The following is a 17,785-nucleotide window of genomic DNA, read 5'->3' on the forward strand; positions in this document are numbered from 1 at the left end:
AACATACAACAAAATAACACATCTATTTTTATATTCGGGGTTCGTTAAAACATTCCAAGTTGATTCTTCTGTGGTGACTTAACTACTCAAAACCAAATCACCAATCATATTTACTACAACCTATAATATAATGCATTGAAATGCCTTTAAAATCCTGGTGTCAAGAGGCAATCTTTCCTTATAGGTCAGCTAAACCACATCAAGTTTCTTTTTGGTGGTTGTTTTAGTTGGACTCGTGTAATTTGATCTTGGTGTTATATATTCAAAAACATTTGTATATCCAAATCCATAAAATAAGAAGCTATAATAAAAAGAAATTCCTTTACATACACACATACACACACAGACAAATTGTTACTCCATGCAGTGATGGATGTTAACCAGATTTCTTATGGTGATCATTTCACAATATAGTCATATAGTGAATTGTTATGTTGTACACCTGAAACTAATATGTCAATTGTATCACAATTTTCAAAAAAACGAGAAAAATAAATATATAAATATGGAACAAGGAGACATCAAAAAAATGAATATGGCGAGTCGGTAAAATTAGAAGGATAACAAGGTCTCATTTTGGTTCTTCTTGTTTAATTCTACCATGTTTGAGCACCCAAACTCATTAACTCCCACAAGCAGCACTACGGAGGAGGTGGCTGAGAGCTCTCCTACCAGACGAAGAGTTCTGGCAACCTTGAGTCTTATTGGGTATGTTCCAAGAGAGAGAAGGATTACGACAGTATTATCCCCTGACGTGTACATGTTCAGTGTTTTATCATTCACACCTATTCCCTGCCCACCTCTCATAATATATTTGTTGTACATCCGATTATCTTGCCCACCTAAGTGGATGGCTAGTTTGGTCTCCTTGTTTTCGTGCATTGGTTTGCTTTGTTTTGCTTTTAGGGGGGAGAGTTTGGAGAGTGAAGGGGCCTCTTAATCACCTGTCAAATGGCTCTATGTGGGCAACTACCTTGTCCTCATGTACCTGTAGCTACTCTTGTCTATAGGGCTCGTGAAAGCAGGGAACAGAGAATAAGGTTTCTCCAGTACCTCTGAAACAGAAGCCTACATCTCTGAAAGGTATGTGCAGGTGTCTGTGTAAATGTGAGTGCCATGCCATCTTTATGAAGCAAGCTGCACCCTTCTGTGGGTACCTGGTTGTGATATTCATCTCTTTAATCTCCTTATCTGCATTTGAGAACTATTCTTTCAGTGTAGTTGGGGCTGAGATCATGTCTCCTTCACTAGCCGAACACTCTATCACACACACGCACACACATACACACTCCCTCAAACTCATTCATCTTCCTGTAAAATCTCTTCAGAGATAAATAAAGGTGTTCTGTGGTGGTAATTGGTGGTGGTAGTTGATTTCCAAAATCTATTCTAGACCAATGATTAGTAGAAATGGTGTCCATCCTCCCTTGCCACTGGGTGGGTTAATAGAGGCATGTAACCTAGTCTGGCCAATGAGCCACGAGAGAGTCTCTGGGGACTGCTCCTGGGAAGTTTCCTAGGTCATAACACAGAGCCATAAGAAAAAGACAGTCTGACTCTCTTCTTTCTCTAGTCTGGACTTTGTTATGACTATAAGTGATACCTAAAATGACTGCAGCCACCTTCCTACTAGCCGAGGCCAGGGGCAAGAGAATCGCTACAAAGCTGAAACAGAGCTCTGATGCACCATGCCTGGAACCCACACGAACTCTGGACTTCTTGTTCTGTGAGGTAGTAGATTTGATTATTGCTTGTGCCAATTCAAGCTGGGTTTTCTGTTCCTTGCAGCAAGAAGTAATTTAGCTGATTCAGATGCACTACTTTTATGGACAACCTTAATTGTCAAGAGTCATTTAATTTCACCTATTTAGTTGTTCATCTGCTCGACTGCTCTGATATAACCATATTATAATTGTTAATATTTTTTTAGTTCAAATTACATGCCAAATATTGATATAGAAGAGAGTCTTCTGGCTTGTTTTATAAATTAAAATTGCTTCTATTCGATTAATTTGTAATTCTTTCCTATCCCTACTCATGGGAACTTGTTAGTGTAATGGTAGACAATAGCCATGCAAATTCACCAAAAACTAATGACAAGTGAATTGATCAAACTAGAGGCATGTGGACCGCTTCTTTTGCTTCTACGTGTTGGGACACAATTGTGGAAAGAACTGTCTTCTTATCAATAGATACAATAAATACTTCAGATAATATAGCATCACATCTTTAATCGAAATTTTAAGGCTAAATTTATTTTGCTATGTACTTAACACTAATGCGAGACATCATTTTTCAGTTATTGTAATGATGTAAGGTCCGGCTTTGCTGCCCTCTTGTGCAAAACAAAAGTGGCATGGCAGTGGGGAAAGGAACGCAGAAACGCAAACGATGAGGAACGGAACCACCTGTAACTTACACATCCAAAGTTTGTAAGCCGCGTGTTTTGGAAAGAAAGAATTACAGTATGAGAAAGATCATGAGAAGTGACAATTGGGATACATAGCTTTGTGTGTTTATTTTTAAAAGTCTATGTTTAACCTTAAAATAAGCATAACAGATTAGAAGTTTTAATCCTAGAATTGTGGTGAAACCAAATCTTAATCAAAGCCCAGGGAGGCCGCCATGTAAAGGGTGATTGGACTCGGAAGTAGGAAATAGATTGAGCCAACAGGATGGTGTGGAAGCTGCATGAATGAAAGTCAAAAACGGTATTAGCAAATAACCATAAAATAATTGTTAATATTCTGAGTTCCAACTATGCGCCCTGTTGTGCTAAATACCTTACCTGTTTTCGTTGAATCCTCACAGTAGCCTTGTGCAGTTGGCACTGTCATTAACTCGATTTTACTGAGAAAAATAAATGGAGATTACTTTATACACCACGGGACTCAGATTAGAATGCAGGTAATCTGATTCCAGAGCTGGCACTCTTAACCACAGCGCCGTATTATTTTATAGTTCAAAATGTTAGTGTACTGGCAACCTCCATGCACTGCTGGTCTCTATGATGGTTTTAATGCAGAGTAGATAAAAGCCAAAGGGCCCTGTCTACCACCCAGGACCAGTCACAAGTTGCTCGTAAGCACTCTCCATGGATATTTCTTGTTTTCCTCTCCAGATCTATTCTCCATCCTTCTTCACTCTGCTCTAGGTCTCGAAAGGTTAGGTTCATCCAATGGAAGGCACCAGCCAGAAGTTCAAGGGAAGGAGGAGAGTGAGACTTGTAATTTCTTCTCTAGCTGCCCCCCTACTGAGCCAGTAGTTGGGGTTCTCCTCTAAGGCCTCAGCTTGATAGGCTGTCCTCTCCTCTCCCATAGCTTCAGAGAGAATTCTCCTTCCAGATTCTGGAGGCCTCTTCTCCTCTTGGACCTTCTAGCCCAGAAGCAAGACCTCCTGCTGCTGTTAGTCCTGAGATGCTTCATCATCCCTTCGTCACTCTCTAACTCTGCCCACACTTCTGTAAATAGTCCCTGCCCCAAAGTTGCTTCAAATTCCCTGTTCGAGTGAGCCATCTGTTTCCTGCCAGGACCCTGACAGATACAGAGCGGAAACACACTTTGACTATTTTAGGCAAAAATGGAATTTGGGGAAGGCATATTTGGAGTCACAGAAATGAGGAGAGGTGGGGGGGGACAGAGTTGGAGAACAAGCAGGGATCAAAGGACTACTGGAAAGCTGTAGAACAAGAATGACAGCTACACTAAGAGGGAAGAGCCTACCCTACCCATCGCCACTGCCTACATGTCCGCCAACTGTTCCTGTGTCCTTCAGTCACCTACTCAAGAGTTTCAGGGGAGGGTCCGATTGCCAGAGTCTACTTTATATGTCCCCAGGCTGATCTGGGGAGTGGAGGGGTAGATCACGTCCCTTTGGCTATTATGATAGAAGTAGACACCACAACTACCAAGACCACACCCATGGGAGAATTCTCTAAAACAAGAAATCAGGATGCTAAGAGGAAGCAACACCCCCCTCCCCCAAATGACAAATGTTGCCATAACAATTAATTTTAAAAATGTGAAACTGCCTTCACAATCCAAGCATCTAAAGCAACTTTTCCCAAAAGATGAAGGTTCATAGTAAGATATCTACTTCTCCACAAAGATTTCAGTAGCAGAGAAGTATCATTTCTAAAATTCTCTGAAATGAAAATTCTTCGAAAGGTTTTTTAACTGTGTTAGATATAAAATTGCTGGATTCATCATAACCAGGCATCTATGTTGTCCCTTGCTTAGAATTGCCCATTTAATGAGTCTTCTGCCCAATAACCAGTCACTCAAGAACTAGAATATTTGGGAACCAGTAACTATAGTTCTCCAGAAATTTATTCGTTATATCAATTTGGAACTAGAAATTGGTCCCAACAATTTTTTTCCTATTTGTTAGTTTCTTAAAGGTTATTTTCCATCTCTACCAGCAACCCTTTGCTTTACTCAGATTTTCATCTTCGCTAGTTCAAGATATAATAGAGAACATGGCTTTACCATGAACTAAAAACAAAGAGCTGATTGAAGAAGTTTAAAGATAATGCTATTTTATTACATTTGTGGGCTGCTGTATTTACAATTCACACAATCCAGAGTAAATTTAGATGATTTACTTTTATAGCTCTTTGAAAACATGCTTTATCTCAACTCCAAATTAACTCACTTCACAAAGACAGAGCTGATGACTTCTAAATGTCAACATATACTTTCCTCGTCACAGATGAAAGCAATATGTATTTGTAATTGTCCCCTGGAGATTTCTTGAGACAGTTATTGTTATCAGTAAGAGAAAATTATTTTTTTTCCAAAATAAAATTACATGAATGCAATGTCTATAATTTTCAATTAATGATTTATGCTCTGTTAAATTAGGTTAGTTGGTTGCATATATAAATATTTTTATTTCCAAAATATTAATTCACTAGATAAATATGAAACAAACAGAACATTGTCCAGGCCAACTAGAAAATTTCCAGAGCCGTCAGTGAGATGATTTTATTAAGCATGATAATATGATGAAAAATTGAGATGAGTTTTTATAACATTTTAAGATTTTTTTAATTCGAAATGTAACTTGTATCATATACTCACTCATATGTCTTACATACTTCTTGTTTTGATGATATATGCAAGGAAAACAGTAAGAACAAATTAGATAAGGGGCATGGTGAATACTTACAGTTTTCATGTATGTAAGTGTCTGTGCTTATTTTTCAATGGGATATTCCTCTAACACGTTATCTTATAACATATAAATGCTACTGCTCCAAATATATACAAACCTAATGGCCTACAACACAGTTGCCTGATAGAGACAAGGAAGAAAATAGAAGATCTAGCCCTTACTTTTAAGGAAGTGATAATATCTATAATTCTTCCCCTTCTAATTTGAAAACATACAGCTTTCCCTAACACAGTCTTCGTTTATTCAGATCCATTAAATAGGTTTTTCTCAAATCCACTGAACAGGTCTTTCTAATTGAATTGGTAAGCTGTCAGCTGTTTTAATAACCAATATCAGCATAATCAAATCAGCAAGTCTGACACAGTGATTAAAGCGGCTTGATTTCCTGGATACCTAAAAACTCGTGGTCAAGAAGAGGCTATTCCCTTTCACTGGCTTCTCACTGTCCATCCTGTCCATTTCTGGACTGAGATGTAGAAAAGGGGCTGGCCCACTCAGCTTCCCAGCTTTGACTGCACGTGCCCTGCACCAATAAATAGAAATGGGGCCACTGTTCTCCTGTGTCAGGACACCGTCAGCATATAAGTAGGAATACCAACCAGCAGGCATGCAACATCTAGTGAGTTCCTATTCCAACACTGCTTGCTCTGCTAGATCAGGTGGCAGTTTGCAGAAAAACTCATATCCTGAAAGCTATTTTGCTATTTGCAAGTCAGGGAATACCATTGAGCATAGAAGAATAGTCTACTGCTGCTTCAGAGAGTATTTCATACACATTTGAGAATGCTAGTTTCCTAGGATGAAAAAAATCTCCGATTTCTGATGTGAAAGGGCTATTTGGTCTGTGATAGCAGGTCTCAACTGTCTCACTCACTTTAGTACTTGACATACAGTAGCCATTAAATAAACAGTTCTCAAATAAACGAGGAAATACTGACCGAATAAATGAGCAGTAGATTTCTTAACGGCAGTGGCAGACAAATTCATTTTGAAGAGTTTTTCTGGGTCTTGGTGGTTAAAAGCCTATCGAAAAACACAATTGATGGTGATTCTTTGAAATGCTGTTAAATTTTGCTTAAGCAAAACCAACATATGAAAAGCTAGGTTCACAAACAAATTAAAGGGTGATTATATGCATCACAATGACATGGAAATACGCCTTAATGCAGGGGGTTCTTCAATGTTGCCCTTTCCTTCAACCCAACCCCCACCCCTGGTGTTTTCTCAGGTTCACGTGAAAATGAGAAATATCAATTTAAGAAACTGCCCTTTATTCCAGAATTGATCTTCTGCTATTTATGTGGTTCAAATACTTAAAAAATAGGATACCGGACCTAGTTTATGCTAGTTATCCCTTTTTAGTAACCTTACTTGCCGAAATAAAGTTGCCAACCCTCTATTGGTTCCCCAGCTCTTTGAAAATATTTTATTGGTTTGCGAAATCCAAGTGTTGGAGATTGGCTCAGGTTTAAAATAAAATTCATTTTATAAAAGCATACGAGTATTTCTTTTTAGAAGCTTACATATTGAATGAAGGAAGAAAGTATAACATTATGACCTATGATAAAAGCAGCTAACAGGTGTTAAGTGGCTACTCTGCGCTGAGAACTGCTCTCTGAAATTTTTAAAAATTAGGAAATCATTTAAATTTCATTGTAGCCCAAGGAGGATGTAGTATTATTACCCCCATTTTACAGATGAGGACCTCCATGCACAAACATTCAAGTCTTTGCCCCAAGAGACACATAACACAGTTAGTAAAGTGGTGGAGCTGGGAATTGAACCAATGGCTCCAGAACATATATTCTTATATTTCAAAGAAACTGGGCCATATGACAGTATGATCAATAGAAAAACATTGGTTGTTATATTCTAATGATTATGGAATGTGAGGTTCTATCACACACAGATTATAAACTCGTCCAAGACTCCTATTATCTTACATTTAAATCAGAGCCCCACCTAATCTTACCTTATCAATCCAGTTCTTGATGACCTATTTTTAGCTTCAGTGTTTACACATTGCTTCACATAACAGCCTCCTTTCTTAAGCTTGTGTTTTTGATTAGCAAATACCAAAAATCAAAATAAGAAAATGCGATATTCGAAATAGGGCATTTCAACCAAGTAGGGGATGAAAGCACACTCTCAAATTTAGTCAAGATTAGGTTAATTTAGGGCAAATTCTATTGGATAGTAAACGAATAGAAAAATATATTTCAGTTTACTAATTAAAAAATATTTTAAAATCTCCGCTTCCAAATGCTAAAGTATGAAAACCCCAACTTTCACATGTAGATAGATACCCATCCCAACCGCAGTTTATTAAAATGAGTTCACAAATTTTAGTGAGAAGTCACATACTTATTTCTCTGCGGCATCAGAAATCTCAATATAATATCAATTGGGGAAAGAGGTAAATTAAAAAGTAAAAGTCAAAACATGAATCAAACTAGACCTTTGACTATAATGAAAAAAAATTCTAAATTTGCAGCAAACTGAATCAAAGACAATTTTGGCTTTCAAAACTTACTATACTCCGGGTAGTGGTAAAACGATTCGGCAAGTTAAAGATAGTGTGTCATTCTATCTTCTATTTAGCGCCATTAACCGAAATATTGCATTACATTAAGGGAGTTGTCATTTTATTTCAACGGCGATGACAAAGGAATGTTGACACTAAGAAGCCCTGAGTCCCTCAGGAAGTACCAGAGATTCGAGAGATCCTGGAGCTTCTGCAGTTCAGGAAATTCTGTGGATTAAAACCTCCACCCCAGTCCTAAGAGTTGGGGTGTGCATATCCAATCCGAATTCCTTCTTTAGCATACAGGACCCTAACTTCTGACACCGCAGGTGACTCCTGCACACATGCTTCTTTCAACTTTCTAGCTTCTGCTCAAGCATCCATTTCTAGTCCGCATGCCCTAGAAAAACACTGGAACCAGTTCCAGGACGTAGCTATCCAGCTTGCACCCCACGCTCCACCCCGAGACTATCCTCCCGCCCAGCTCCAGCCCCCGCCCTAGCCCAGCCCAGCGGGACACAGACCACTACAGGCCGGCTCTGCCTATCAAAGCTTCCCCGCCCCCTCCGTCCACGTGACCAAGACCCCCACTCCCCGCTCCACCAATCAGCAAACACCTCCGCCCAGAACCCAGCCTCCGACGCTCCCCTTTCAAAAAGGCAGCGCACTCCTCCCACCCTCGGCCCCGCCCATTTCCCCTCCTCCTCGCCCCGCGGGGCTCCCCCACTTCCCCAACTCCCGGGTCCGCTCTCTCACGCCCGTGACCCCCTCCCGCTCCCGGGCTTCGCCCCTCCTCGCCCGGGGTAGCGCGCTGCCCTCCTCTCGCGAGATCTGAGCGCGCCCCGCCGCGGCCGCCGCCTCCCGCTCCCGTCCTCCCACCCCTCCCCCATCTCTCCGCTCTCCGCTCTCCTCCCTCCCTCCTCCCCCCTCCACCCCTGGGCCGGATCTCGTCTCGCTGAGGCGGAGGAGGAGAAGGAGGAGGAGGACGTTCGGCCTGCGCAGTGAGATGTTTGTCCGTCGCCGCCGCCGCCGCCATCGCGGAGGAGCGCGATAAAGAGAGCCGGGCCGGGTGTGAGGGGGACCCCGCGGAGTCGCCGCGCCAGCGCAGCCCCCCAGCCGAGCCCCAGCCGCGGAGCCCGAGCCGCCGCCGCCCGCACCGCGTCTGCCCGGGGGCCGGCCAGCCCCCCACCCCAGCCCGGGGGCCGCGCCGCCGCCCCCTGCCAAGCCCATCGCCTGCCCGCCCGCCTTAAATGTGACACCGGCGCCTCGGGGTGCGACCCGAAGCCGCCGCTGGGGAGGGGACGAGCACCATGTCGAATCTGAGCAAAGGCACGGGCAGCCGGAAGGACACCAAGATGCGGATCCGGGCCTTTCCGGTGAGTCTCTGCTCGGCACCCGGGACCCCGGGGCCGGGCCGAGAGCCGCACGCGAGGCCGGGGCTGAGCTCCCCCAACAGGCCGCAGGCCCGCCCTCCCCTCCCCCACGCCGCCGGCCGCGGGGCGCGAGCCTTCCCGGCAACGGGGCGGCGCGGGGCCCCGGCGCGGCCGCCCTCCCGGGCCGGTCCCCGCGCCCGGCGCCCGAGCCCGGCGCCGCGCCCCCGCCCGAAGCCGCGCTTCCAGGCGCTGTGCAGGCGTCGGCGGCGACCGGAGCCCCATCGCTGGTCCCAACACCTCCCCACGTTACTGGGGTGTAGGCCGAACCCCTAGCACTCCTCCCCCGGCTCGGTTCCCGGGACTCCCCGTCCCGCGGGGATGGGGACTGTCCAAGTCCTCTTTGTATGGGGCCTGTATGTAACTTTTCACGTGTGGTTTCGCTGTGCTTTAACAAAATAGCCCAGTCCCAAAAGACTGCCAGCCAAACCATAGGATGATGAAGGGGACTGCCCTCTCTTTTCCCATGCTCAGGAAGGGTCATGCCACTAACCTACCCCCGACGCAGTGACAGTGGTTCCACGTAATGCTCGCTAGTAATGGACTAATAACATAGGGCTGTACTTACAGCATCTTTCATCCACAAGCTTCAAAAGCACTTTACAAACTCTCTTGTGCAGGAATTGCCCCCGCCTCCCGTAGGAGGGTCAGGAGAAGCGAGAGGGAACAAATTGGACAGTCAGTTCTCCATTTCTTAGCCTTGGAAGCCCAAAAGAGTAGTCACCACCCTGAGTTGCTTTACTCTATAGGTTTTAGTAACAGCAAACATATTCTGTTTAGAAACTTTTTCTTTTTAGCATTACGTTGAGTCATACGCTTGCGGTGTTTAGTTTATAGGGTATAACTTAGGCTGTCATATCTGATTTAGATAGGCAATGGCAAGCAATTAAAATGCGCTGTTGTAACAGAAACTGGACATACTTGCTCATGTCGCTACAGTAACAAATATATGTCAAGATAGACAAACTAGGAATTGAACAGATTTTGAAAAGGTAGGACTAGAAAGATCTTGGGTTTTCTTTCTTACAGTAATAAACAGGAGGAAAAGAGGTTTGTACTCTTTAAAGCATGTGTTTTTTTTTTCTCCTAAAGTACTTTTTCGTAAGGAAAGATTTTATTAATATAATTGTCCTAGTCGTGTAAGAAACCCACTCAAAGAATTTGACCTCTCTGAATTCTTGAAATTTAAAAGAATACATGTGATGCAGGATTCTGAAATTGTAGTAACATAAATAGAAATGTCAGTGTATAGAGACTTCTGGCTTTATGTAGGATACACTCAGGAGAGTTAAGTGTTTTGATGCTAATCAAAGGGATTTTGAATTTTTTAAGTTTTTTTCTAAGTAGATGTGAGAAACTACAGGGAAAGTGAGAAGTGTTGCCAGAAGAGCCTGTTTTCCCTTGTAATGGAACAATGAGCTGGGTTTATGAATTTGTGAGTAATGTAAGTGTTCCTACTAAATCAGTTCTGACTTTTTAAACAGAATTTAGAATTATTCAGTATTTTACATAATTTTAAACAAGAAGCAAGGAAAAGTTTGTTATTCTTGGGGGTCAGAGTTTTTCTTATTCAGATTATTACTAAAATGTGCAGTAGCTTACAGCTGACTTATGTCAGTATTCTGATTAACCAGTTGTGCCTTTATCTGTGTATTGTCTGTCAACTCTTTGATCTCTGTAGGTCTGTCTGTTCCTACCTCTTCTCTCATTCCTTCTTCATTCATTCAACAAATACTGATTACTGTGTGCTAGGCACTGTTCTAGGGGTTTGGGATACATCAGTATAGCTTGAAAGACCAAGACCCCTGTTTTCTGGGTCTTGTATTGGGAGAAAGTTGCGGAAGAGAATTTCATTATTTCTTGAGCTGAAGAGTGTAATGTTATTTAATAAGACATAGTACTGAAACTAACTTTTTAAGTAGCTTTATAATTATGAGCTAATTTGGACCCTTTCTCTAACTATCTAACTTGTTGCCCTCCAAGTTTTTCTAAAATCCTTTTATGAAGTTTGTGACTACCATTTGATATAGTTAATACCTGCTCATTTTTAAAAGCATAAGACTTTTTCACCATTTTATCATTAATGTTCATAAGTAGTTCCTAATGAAAAGAACCACTACATTTTTTTAATATGTAAATTTTCTAAGTTATAGTTCCTCAGGCCTTTATTAAGGAAAGAGATGTGCCTCAGTGGTATGGTATTTCACATTGGTAAATGTTTGAGTACATGCAAACCTTCAGAATTTTTCTTCTACTTAGTGATCTTTTACGTAACCATAGTCTGCATAGATTGCTAGTTAGAAGTGGTAAATACATAGTATTCCATAAAGGAAAAATATTGTTTACGTTTGTACATATCTTCATACTTATAAATATTGTATATTACGTTACCATTTGGATATATAGTTACTATAATTTAAGGGAAATTACAGTTTAACCAAAGGTCTTAAGTGCTTATTTCAGATTCTCTTGTAAAATTGGTGTGTAAAAAGTACAAAAATATATTTTGGGTTTGTTTTGTTTTCATCATAAAATCAGTAGGATCAGATTGTTTAGTGTTTTGAGTTCATATTTTAAGTATGCTTTCATGATTCAGTAGAAGTTATACCATACCAGTTTTAGGCAAAATTTGCATTTTAAGTAGATCTTTTTGTAAGATTCCAGGAGAAATTGGTTCTTTTTAAGATGGAAAACAATAAGGAACATTCTGTATTTATAAATTGTTGATGGAGGAAAAGTCTTATCTCAGTTTGTAAGCTTTCCTGCAGTGCACAAAATATATATCCTTTAACATCTCTCTCTTTTTTTTCCCCTGGTACCCAAAGTAGCAAGGGCCACAAAACTTTTTTAAGAAAGGAGGCTGTAGATGCCAGAGTCCAAGAAATTGTATGGATTTGGACCAGCGAATCCTTCCCCAAGAAGTTTCTACTCTTTCCTTGTGTTTTCATGGGTCTCATTCCCTGGCTTTGGTTCCACTATGTAGGATTAGTTTCTGTCAGGTGAACCTGTTGTCCTTATCTCTGAAAAGCCATTCCTTACCATCTGTACTGTCCAGGGTTTTGTCCACAGGGGCTTGAAAAGTTTGATTGGCTTGGAGGGGATCTATCTAAATGGAAGTGCTGGCCTCTCAGATTTGCCTGAATTGGCTTAGCCTTCAGAGTTTAGGAGACATGTCTTGAAAGTTATTGTAGCTAGAGTGTGATCTGGACATAGCTTCAGTTGCTAGTTTTAGAAGCATGCAAAATCATGATGAAGAACCTCTGGTTGTAATGTCCACTCCATAAGTCCAGATGAGCTTCACAGAACTTGGCTGTGTGGCGTGGACAGGGAATGATGTGGAGGTTATTGTTAGATGGAGCGCATAAAAAGTGACTGACTTTATAGTAAGTGATAAGTTTTAAGATCATTTTCAATGAACTTAAGAGCACAATAACTTTATGAAAAATGAGGACAGTTAATATTTTTATTTTTTTTCTAGCTGCATAATATTTGTCAGATTTGGGGGAACAACTTTGATTTTCCTAGTAGGTTTCTCTTATTTCAGGGAAAGTAATTGTTGCCTAGAACTACCTGGACTGTGCGTACAAGAAAGCTGAATAATAGTCTTGCAAACTACACAGGGTGAGGAATTAACTCTAGGTTTGGTTTTCATTCTCTAGTAATTTCTTACAGAGAAATTCTGAAGTGAGGATATAGTAGATACATTAAAGTGTTGCTGACACTTAAACTGATCGTTTTTAATAGTTTTCGGCCAGCCAGCTGTATTGTAGCTGTTAGTACCTGTCTGGCTTTAGAAGTTGAAAAATAAAAGCACAAAGCAGTTACCTATAAAGTGTTTATTTTGTATTAGCTTTCTAGATAGCAGTTCAGAGGAGCCTGAAAAATTATTAGTACCAATATTAACAATTTTTGCTAATATAGAAAATAATGTGAGAATTTGGTCTTTCAAATAATGCATTAGTCACAAGGTCAATTCAAACAAAAGAAAGCTTCATTTGTACATTATTCATCAAATAATAGCATTTAATTATATAATTAAGGTTAGAAAAAGTATGCTTTCCTTTTGTATTATAAATTGGGAGACAATTTTTTTGCTGTTATTTTCATTCAAGATTATTTTGATATTTAGCAGTTTTGTTAGATTTTTATAGAAGTTGCTGGACAATTTGTAGTTTTAAATAATGCAGCTTTGAAGATATTTTTGTCCACTGTAAAGTCTAAAAAGGAAAGGTGTTATTAATGAGAAAAGTTATTAAGGTAAAATATGAATTCCAATTAGTGTCTGTCAGTGTATTGTGAAAATTATGTAGTCATAATTTGTCAAAGCAATGAATTCATTTTAGTAACTTTTCTAGTTATAAAAGTGATGCATATTTATGATAGAAAATTTAATATCTAAATTTATAAATAAGGAAATAAAAATTACCTGTAACCCCACCACTTGGAAATAAACCATATAACATTTTGATGTGTTTTAATCTTTCATACACATGTGAGCACATATTAAAAGTGGGGTACTATGTCATTTTATATACTGCCTTTTAAAATAATAGTATCTTACCATACATATATTTCCATGTTCCATGCTTCAGTATTTCCACGTTGAAAACATGATTTTTAATGACTGTGTAATGCTCTTTAGTACCTCAGTTTGCTTAATTATTTCCTTATTGCCAGGTATTAATTCCAGTGAATACATATTTTCTCTATTATAAATAATACAACTGTGACTAGGCATGTATTTGAGCCCATTTTTGATTATGGAATTCCTGGACTAACCATAATTGATGTGTATTACCAAATTCACCGAAAGGTCATAATAATAATAGCTAATTCTCACTGAATGTTTATCATGTGCTATGCACTGGTTTCTCTGCTTTGCCTATATTAACTCATTTAATTTGCACAATTCTGTAGCATACTACTATTTTCATTTGTTGTACAAAGGAAGCCTTGAGAGATTAAATAATTTGTTTAAGGTCAGTATACTTGTAAGTGGCAGAATTGGGATTCTAACTCAGACTGTCTGGCTCTAAGGTGATTGCTCTTAAGAATTAATTATACCTCTGAAGGTTATGTGAGTTTAACTTCTGTGTAGCAGTGTCTTAGTCAACATATCTTCAATTTCATAGGTGAAAAAACAGTATTTTAATGCTTTAATTTGCATTTCTTTGACTAGTAAGAATAAAACTATGGATAGTCTGTAGAGAATTTTCATCTAGTTTTACATTAATTTTGTATTAAGGAGCATTCCTAAAAAGCAGAGACTGAGAGCATCAGAGTGTGGACTCTCAGGTGCCAGGATTTGAATGTCAGCTCCGCCTCTTTAAAGCTGTGTTATTCTAAACAAGTTACTTACCCACTTCTAGACTCAGTTTTCTCCTCTATAAAATGCAAATACTACTAGTACCTACCTTACAGAGTTGTGAGATTAAGAAAATAAAGCATTAGAACCTAGCACTCAGTTAGCTATTATACCAATAATTAGCCATGATTATGCCAGAATTTAAATATAAAAATTGAACGTTATTTTTGCAAATGGTTATAAGGGAATACTATACACTTATTTTAGTGATGCTGTCATTTTTTTGGTACAGCTTTTTGAACTCATATTTTGAAAAGCCTACAGAGTCAATTTGTGAACCACACTAAGAAATTAGTCTCAAAGGATAGAGATTTGGTACCACTGGGGCACTTGAAAAGAATGCTGCTGGCTCTTGGGGGATAAATTCAAAAGAGAAGTTCCAGTGATTATTCTCACATAATCATTGGAGTAAGTATATAATGTTGTTGAAGGAGTAAACACTTGCATGTACATTCTAACATGTAGTTAAATGTTGATGTAAAAATGCATTTTGTTATTTCCTTTCAATCCCACCCTTCACCCCCCTCCTTTTTTTATTTTTGGTCTTACATAGGAACTAGGTTCATAAGTAAACCTAGTTTTGGTCCCTACCCAAAGCTTATACCAGACACCCTTTTGAACCACAAAGCACTTAGCATGGGGTGAGAATTGGTGTCGGTGGTTAGTGAATGATTGATTAAATGAGAAACTAGTCCTTAAAGCAAAATCATAGTAATCAGTTAATTGGTAAGTTGATGCAAGTAGTACTCTTAAATGTTTGAACTCTTTGCAATTATAAGTGAAATCTTAAGATACGGTAGGTCATTAATGACCTTGTGACACTTTCCTTAGGTGGGTAGTCAGCCTAGTCTCCTGAAACAGTAATGACTTGAAAGTAAAGGTGGTGTGATGCATTGGATTGAGTGTCAGAAGACCTAACCTCTGGTCCCGTCTTTTCTGATTACTATCTGTACTTTACATTTCATTCCCTCCGCCTTGACCTCTTCTTCCTAGTCTGTTCACCTGTGCACTCGGATTCCCCTTCTTCACTCCTCTATATCCTGGAGTTCTTTGCCTTTTTAAATCTGATACCTGGTTTTGCCCGGAGGATACAGGCTTATCTTCTTGAACTGAGGTGTCTGTTTTCTTGTAATCCTTGGATCTCTAGGCACAGACGCCATTTATTGCCACATCCATCATCCTCTTGTGGCTCAGGCCCCTGTGAACTATTCAGAGTATTTCCTGTGACCATCTCCTAACTTCTTACCTGTATTCCCTCAGTCACTGAAGACTTCAGTACCTTCTTCATAGACCTTCTCTGTAGCTTAAATCTTCACTTTATCCAATGCATGTGGGCATAAGTATTCATTTATTCAATTTAAAATACCTTCGTTGTATGTGTCTGCTAGGGGTCAGGTACTAGATTATAGTGATGATGATCAGACAGACCTGGCTTCTTCTGTATGTTATCTTCACCGTATCTTGGAGCTCATCATCTCACTACTTTAAGAATCTTAAATTCCAGTGTTGCATTATACCTTAGGTTCTCCACTTTTTAGATGTAGGACTTGAGCAAATCACTTAACCTCTGCCTGTTTCCCCTTTTGTAAAAAAGGAAAAAACAATAGTGCCTTTGTCATAAGGTTGTGAGGGTAGAGTTGATACATGTAAAACTCTTACGAAGTGCCTAGCACATAGTTATAAATAAATGCAAGCAGTTATTATTTAATTATTCTATGTTGATCGTTTCCTTCTCACATTAATGTTTTCTTGGATCTCGAGAAGACCCCTTTCATACTCCTAAGCCATAGTGCCCGGTACTAGTTGCCCCTTCTTTCCTGCTACCTACCTCCTCAGAGCAAGGCCAGAAATATCAGCAAAAGCATCTTGGGTCATTCCACCTATATGCCTTCACTGCTTATATGTAGGCTGTTGTGTACTCCTGGTGAAAATTGCAAGATGTGATGGTCTCTAACCTTCCTGGACTCTCCGTGCCTCTGGACAGTTTTTTGTGTCCCCTTGTAAGCTCCCTCTCTCCTTTCCTGCTTGAACTATTCCAGACTTTAAGCACTGTCCATAAGCTCTTTATGGAGAATTCTCTCATCTCTCTTCAAGAAATTTAACTACTACTTTACTGTGAAAACTAATGTTACCTAGTATAAGTTCCTCCAGCTTTTCTTTCAGTTATTTTCTTTTACTCGTTCTCAGCTCCTCCTCTCAGGACTTAGAGAAAGATGTTCCTTTTTCCTTCTTTGCTGTGGTGGTAACTACCATACTATCTTTATAGCCAAGAGCCTTCAAAGAGTAATCTGTATGTCCTTCATTAGAACAGTTTTCTTTAGAGGAGACATCAAGTCTTTTCGTATTGATATTTGTCAGTGCAGCAAATGGTATACCAACAATGCTGAATGAATGAACTAATAGACTGGTTTGTTTTGTCATCTTTAAGATGGTAACTGTAGCAATCTTACAGATTTATTGTAAGTATTAGAAGAAATAATGTCAGAAAATGCTTTCTAATAAACAGTGGCATCACTGGGGCGTTTAAAATGATTTTTTAATCATAAAGTCAGAATTTTCAACTGAAAGTGATAATGATTGATGTGGGACAGTTATTTTCAACTTGTTTATAGTCTCCAGGACCCAGGAGGAGTGGAGTAGGAATCTCCCTCTCTGGTAATTTAGAGCAGTTCATATGTTGCCATTTGTATAAAAGATTTCGTTTAAAAAGTTGTATTAACCATTGCTTTAAAATCACTAATTAATCCAGCCTTTTTAAAATCGAGGAGAATCCTGCTTGCCCAGGTTGGTAAAGTTAATAGGAAATTGAGAACAGACCCAGTAGTTGCCTTAACCCCTAATCCAGAGCTTTTGCTACTAGAAAGTATTACTTTTTTTTGTCAGTTTTAAAGTTGAAATAATTGAGTAAAATTTCTTAATTTGACTTTCATTCATTTAGTACTTTTGATCATAGAGAAAGGATTAGTCCCAAATTTGCTCATTAAATAAAAAAGGCTACTGCTAAGCAAAAGAATAAAGACTTCAAAGGGATTTCTTTACCGACTTTAAGAAAATACAAGATTCTTTACAGACACTTTTCTATAAAAGCAAACCATCATTGCTAAGAGGAATGCTTTAACATACTGATTGTAAGTCATTCCTAATGCAGCCCCTTAACTGAACAACACTTAGCCTCTTTTTGCCCTATCCTCTTGAAAGTAATCATGAAAAATTCTTTCTCTTTTTTTCCCTTCCAATTTATTGATAGTATGAGAAGTTGCATTATAAGATTAGTAACCACAACTTGTTGAA

The 17,785-nt window shown here is 39.5% G+C and overlaps 1 protein-coding gene and 1 long non-coding RNA gene across 3 annotated transcripts in view; one reads left to right on the forward strand and one right to left on the reverse strand.

Moving 5' to 3' along the window:
* Window positions 1-520: 520 nt before the first annotated feature.
* On the reverse strand, window positions 521-8,114 carry LOC107499076. The gene is made up of 4 exons (XR_001594197.2): window positions 7,148-8,114; window positions 6,114-6,198; window positions 2,789-2,850; window positions 521-2,687 (listed from the first exon to the last, which is right to left on the reverse strand). It is a non-coding gene; the product is annotated as an uncharacterized LOC107499076 (long non-coding RNA).
* A 559-nt stretch (window positions 8,115-8,673) lies between these two features.
* CUL3 (cullin 3) overlaps window positions 8,674-17,785 on the forward strand; it is a 90,358-nt gene continuing 81,246 nt past the window's right edge. For both annotated transcript variants that reach the window (XM_016122888.2, XM_016122889.2), the window contains exon 1: window positions 8,674-9,075. In XM_016122888.2, the coding sequence (XP_015978374.1) occupies window positions 9,010-9,075 (66 nt within the window). In that variant the 5' untranslated portion in view covers window positions 8,674-9,009. The remainder of the gene's footprint in view (window positions 9,076-17,785) is intronic.

Source organism: Rousettus aegyptiacus, unplaced genomic scaffold (assembly GCF_014176215.1).
Source record: "Rousettus aegyptiacus isolate mRouAeg1 unplaced genomic scaffold, mRouAeg1.p scaffold_m13_p_2, whole genome shotgun sequence".
In the NCBI taxonomy this organism is placed as follows: domain Eukaryota; kingdom Metazoa; phylum Chordata; class Mammalia; order Chiroptera; family Pteropodidae; genus Rousettus; species Rousettus aegyptiacus.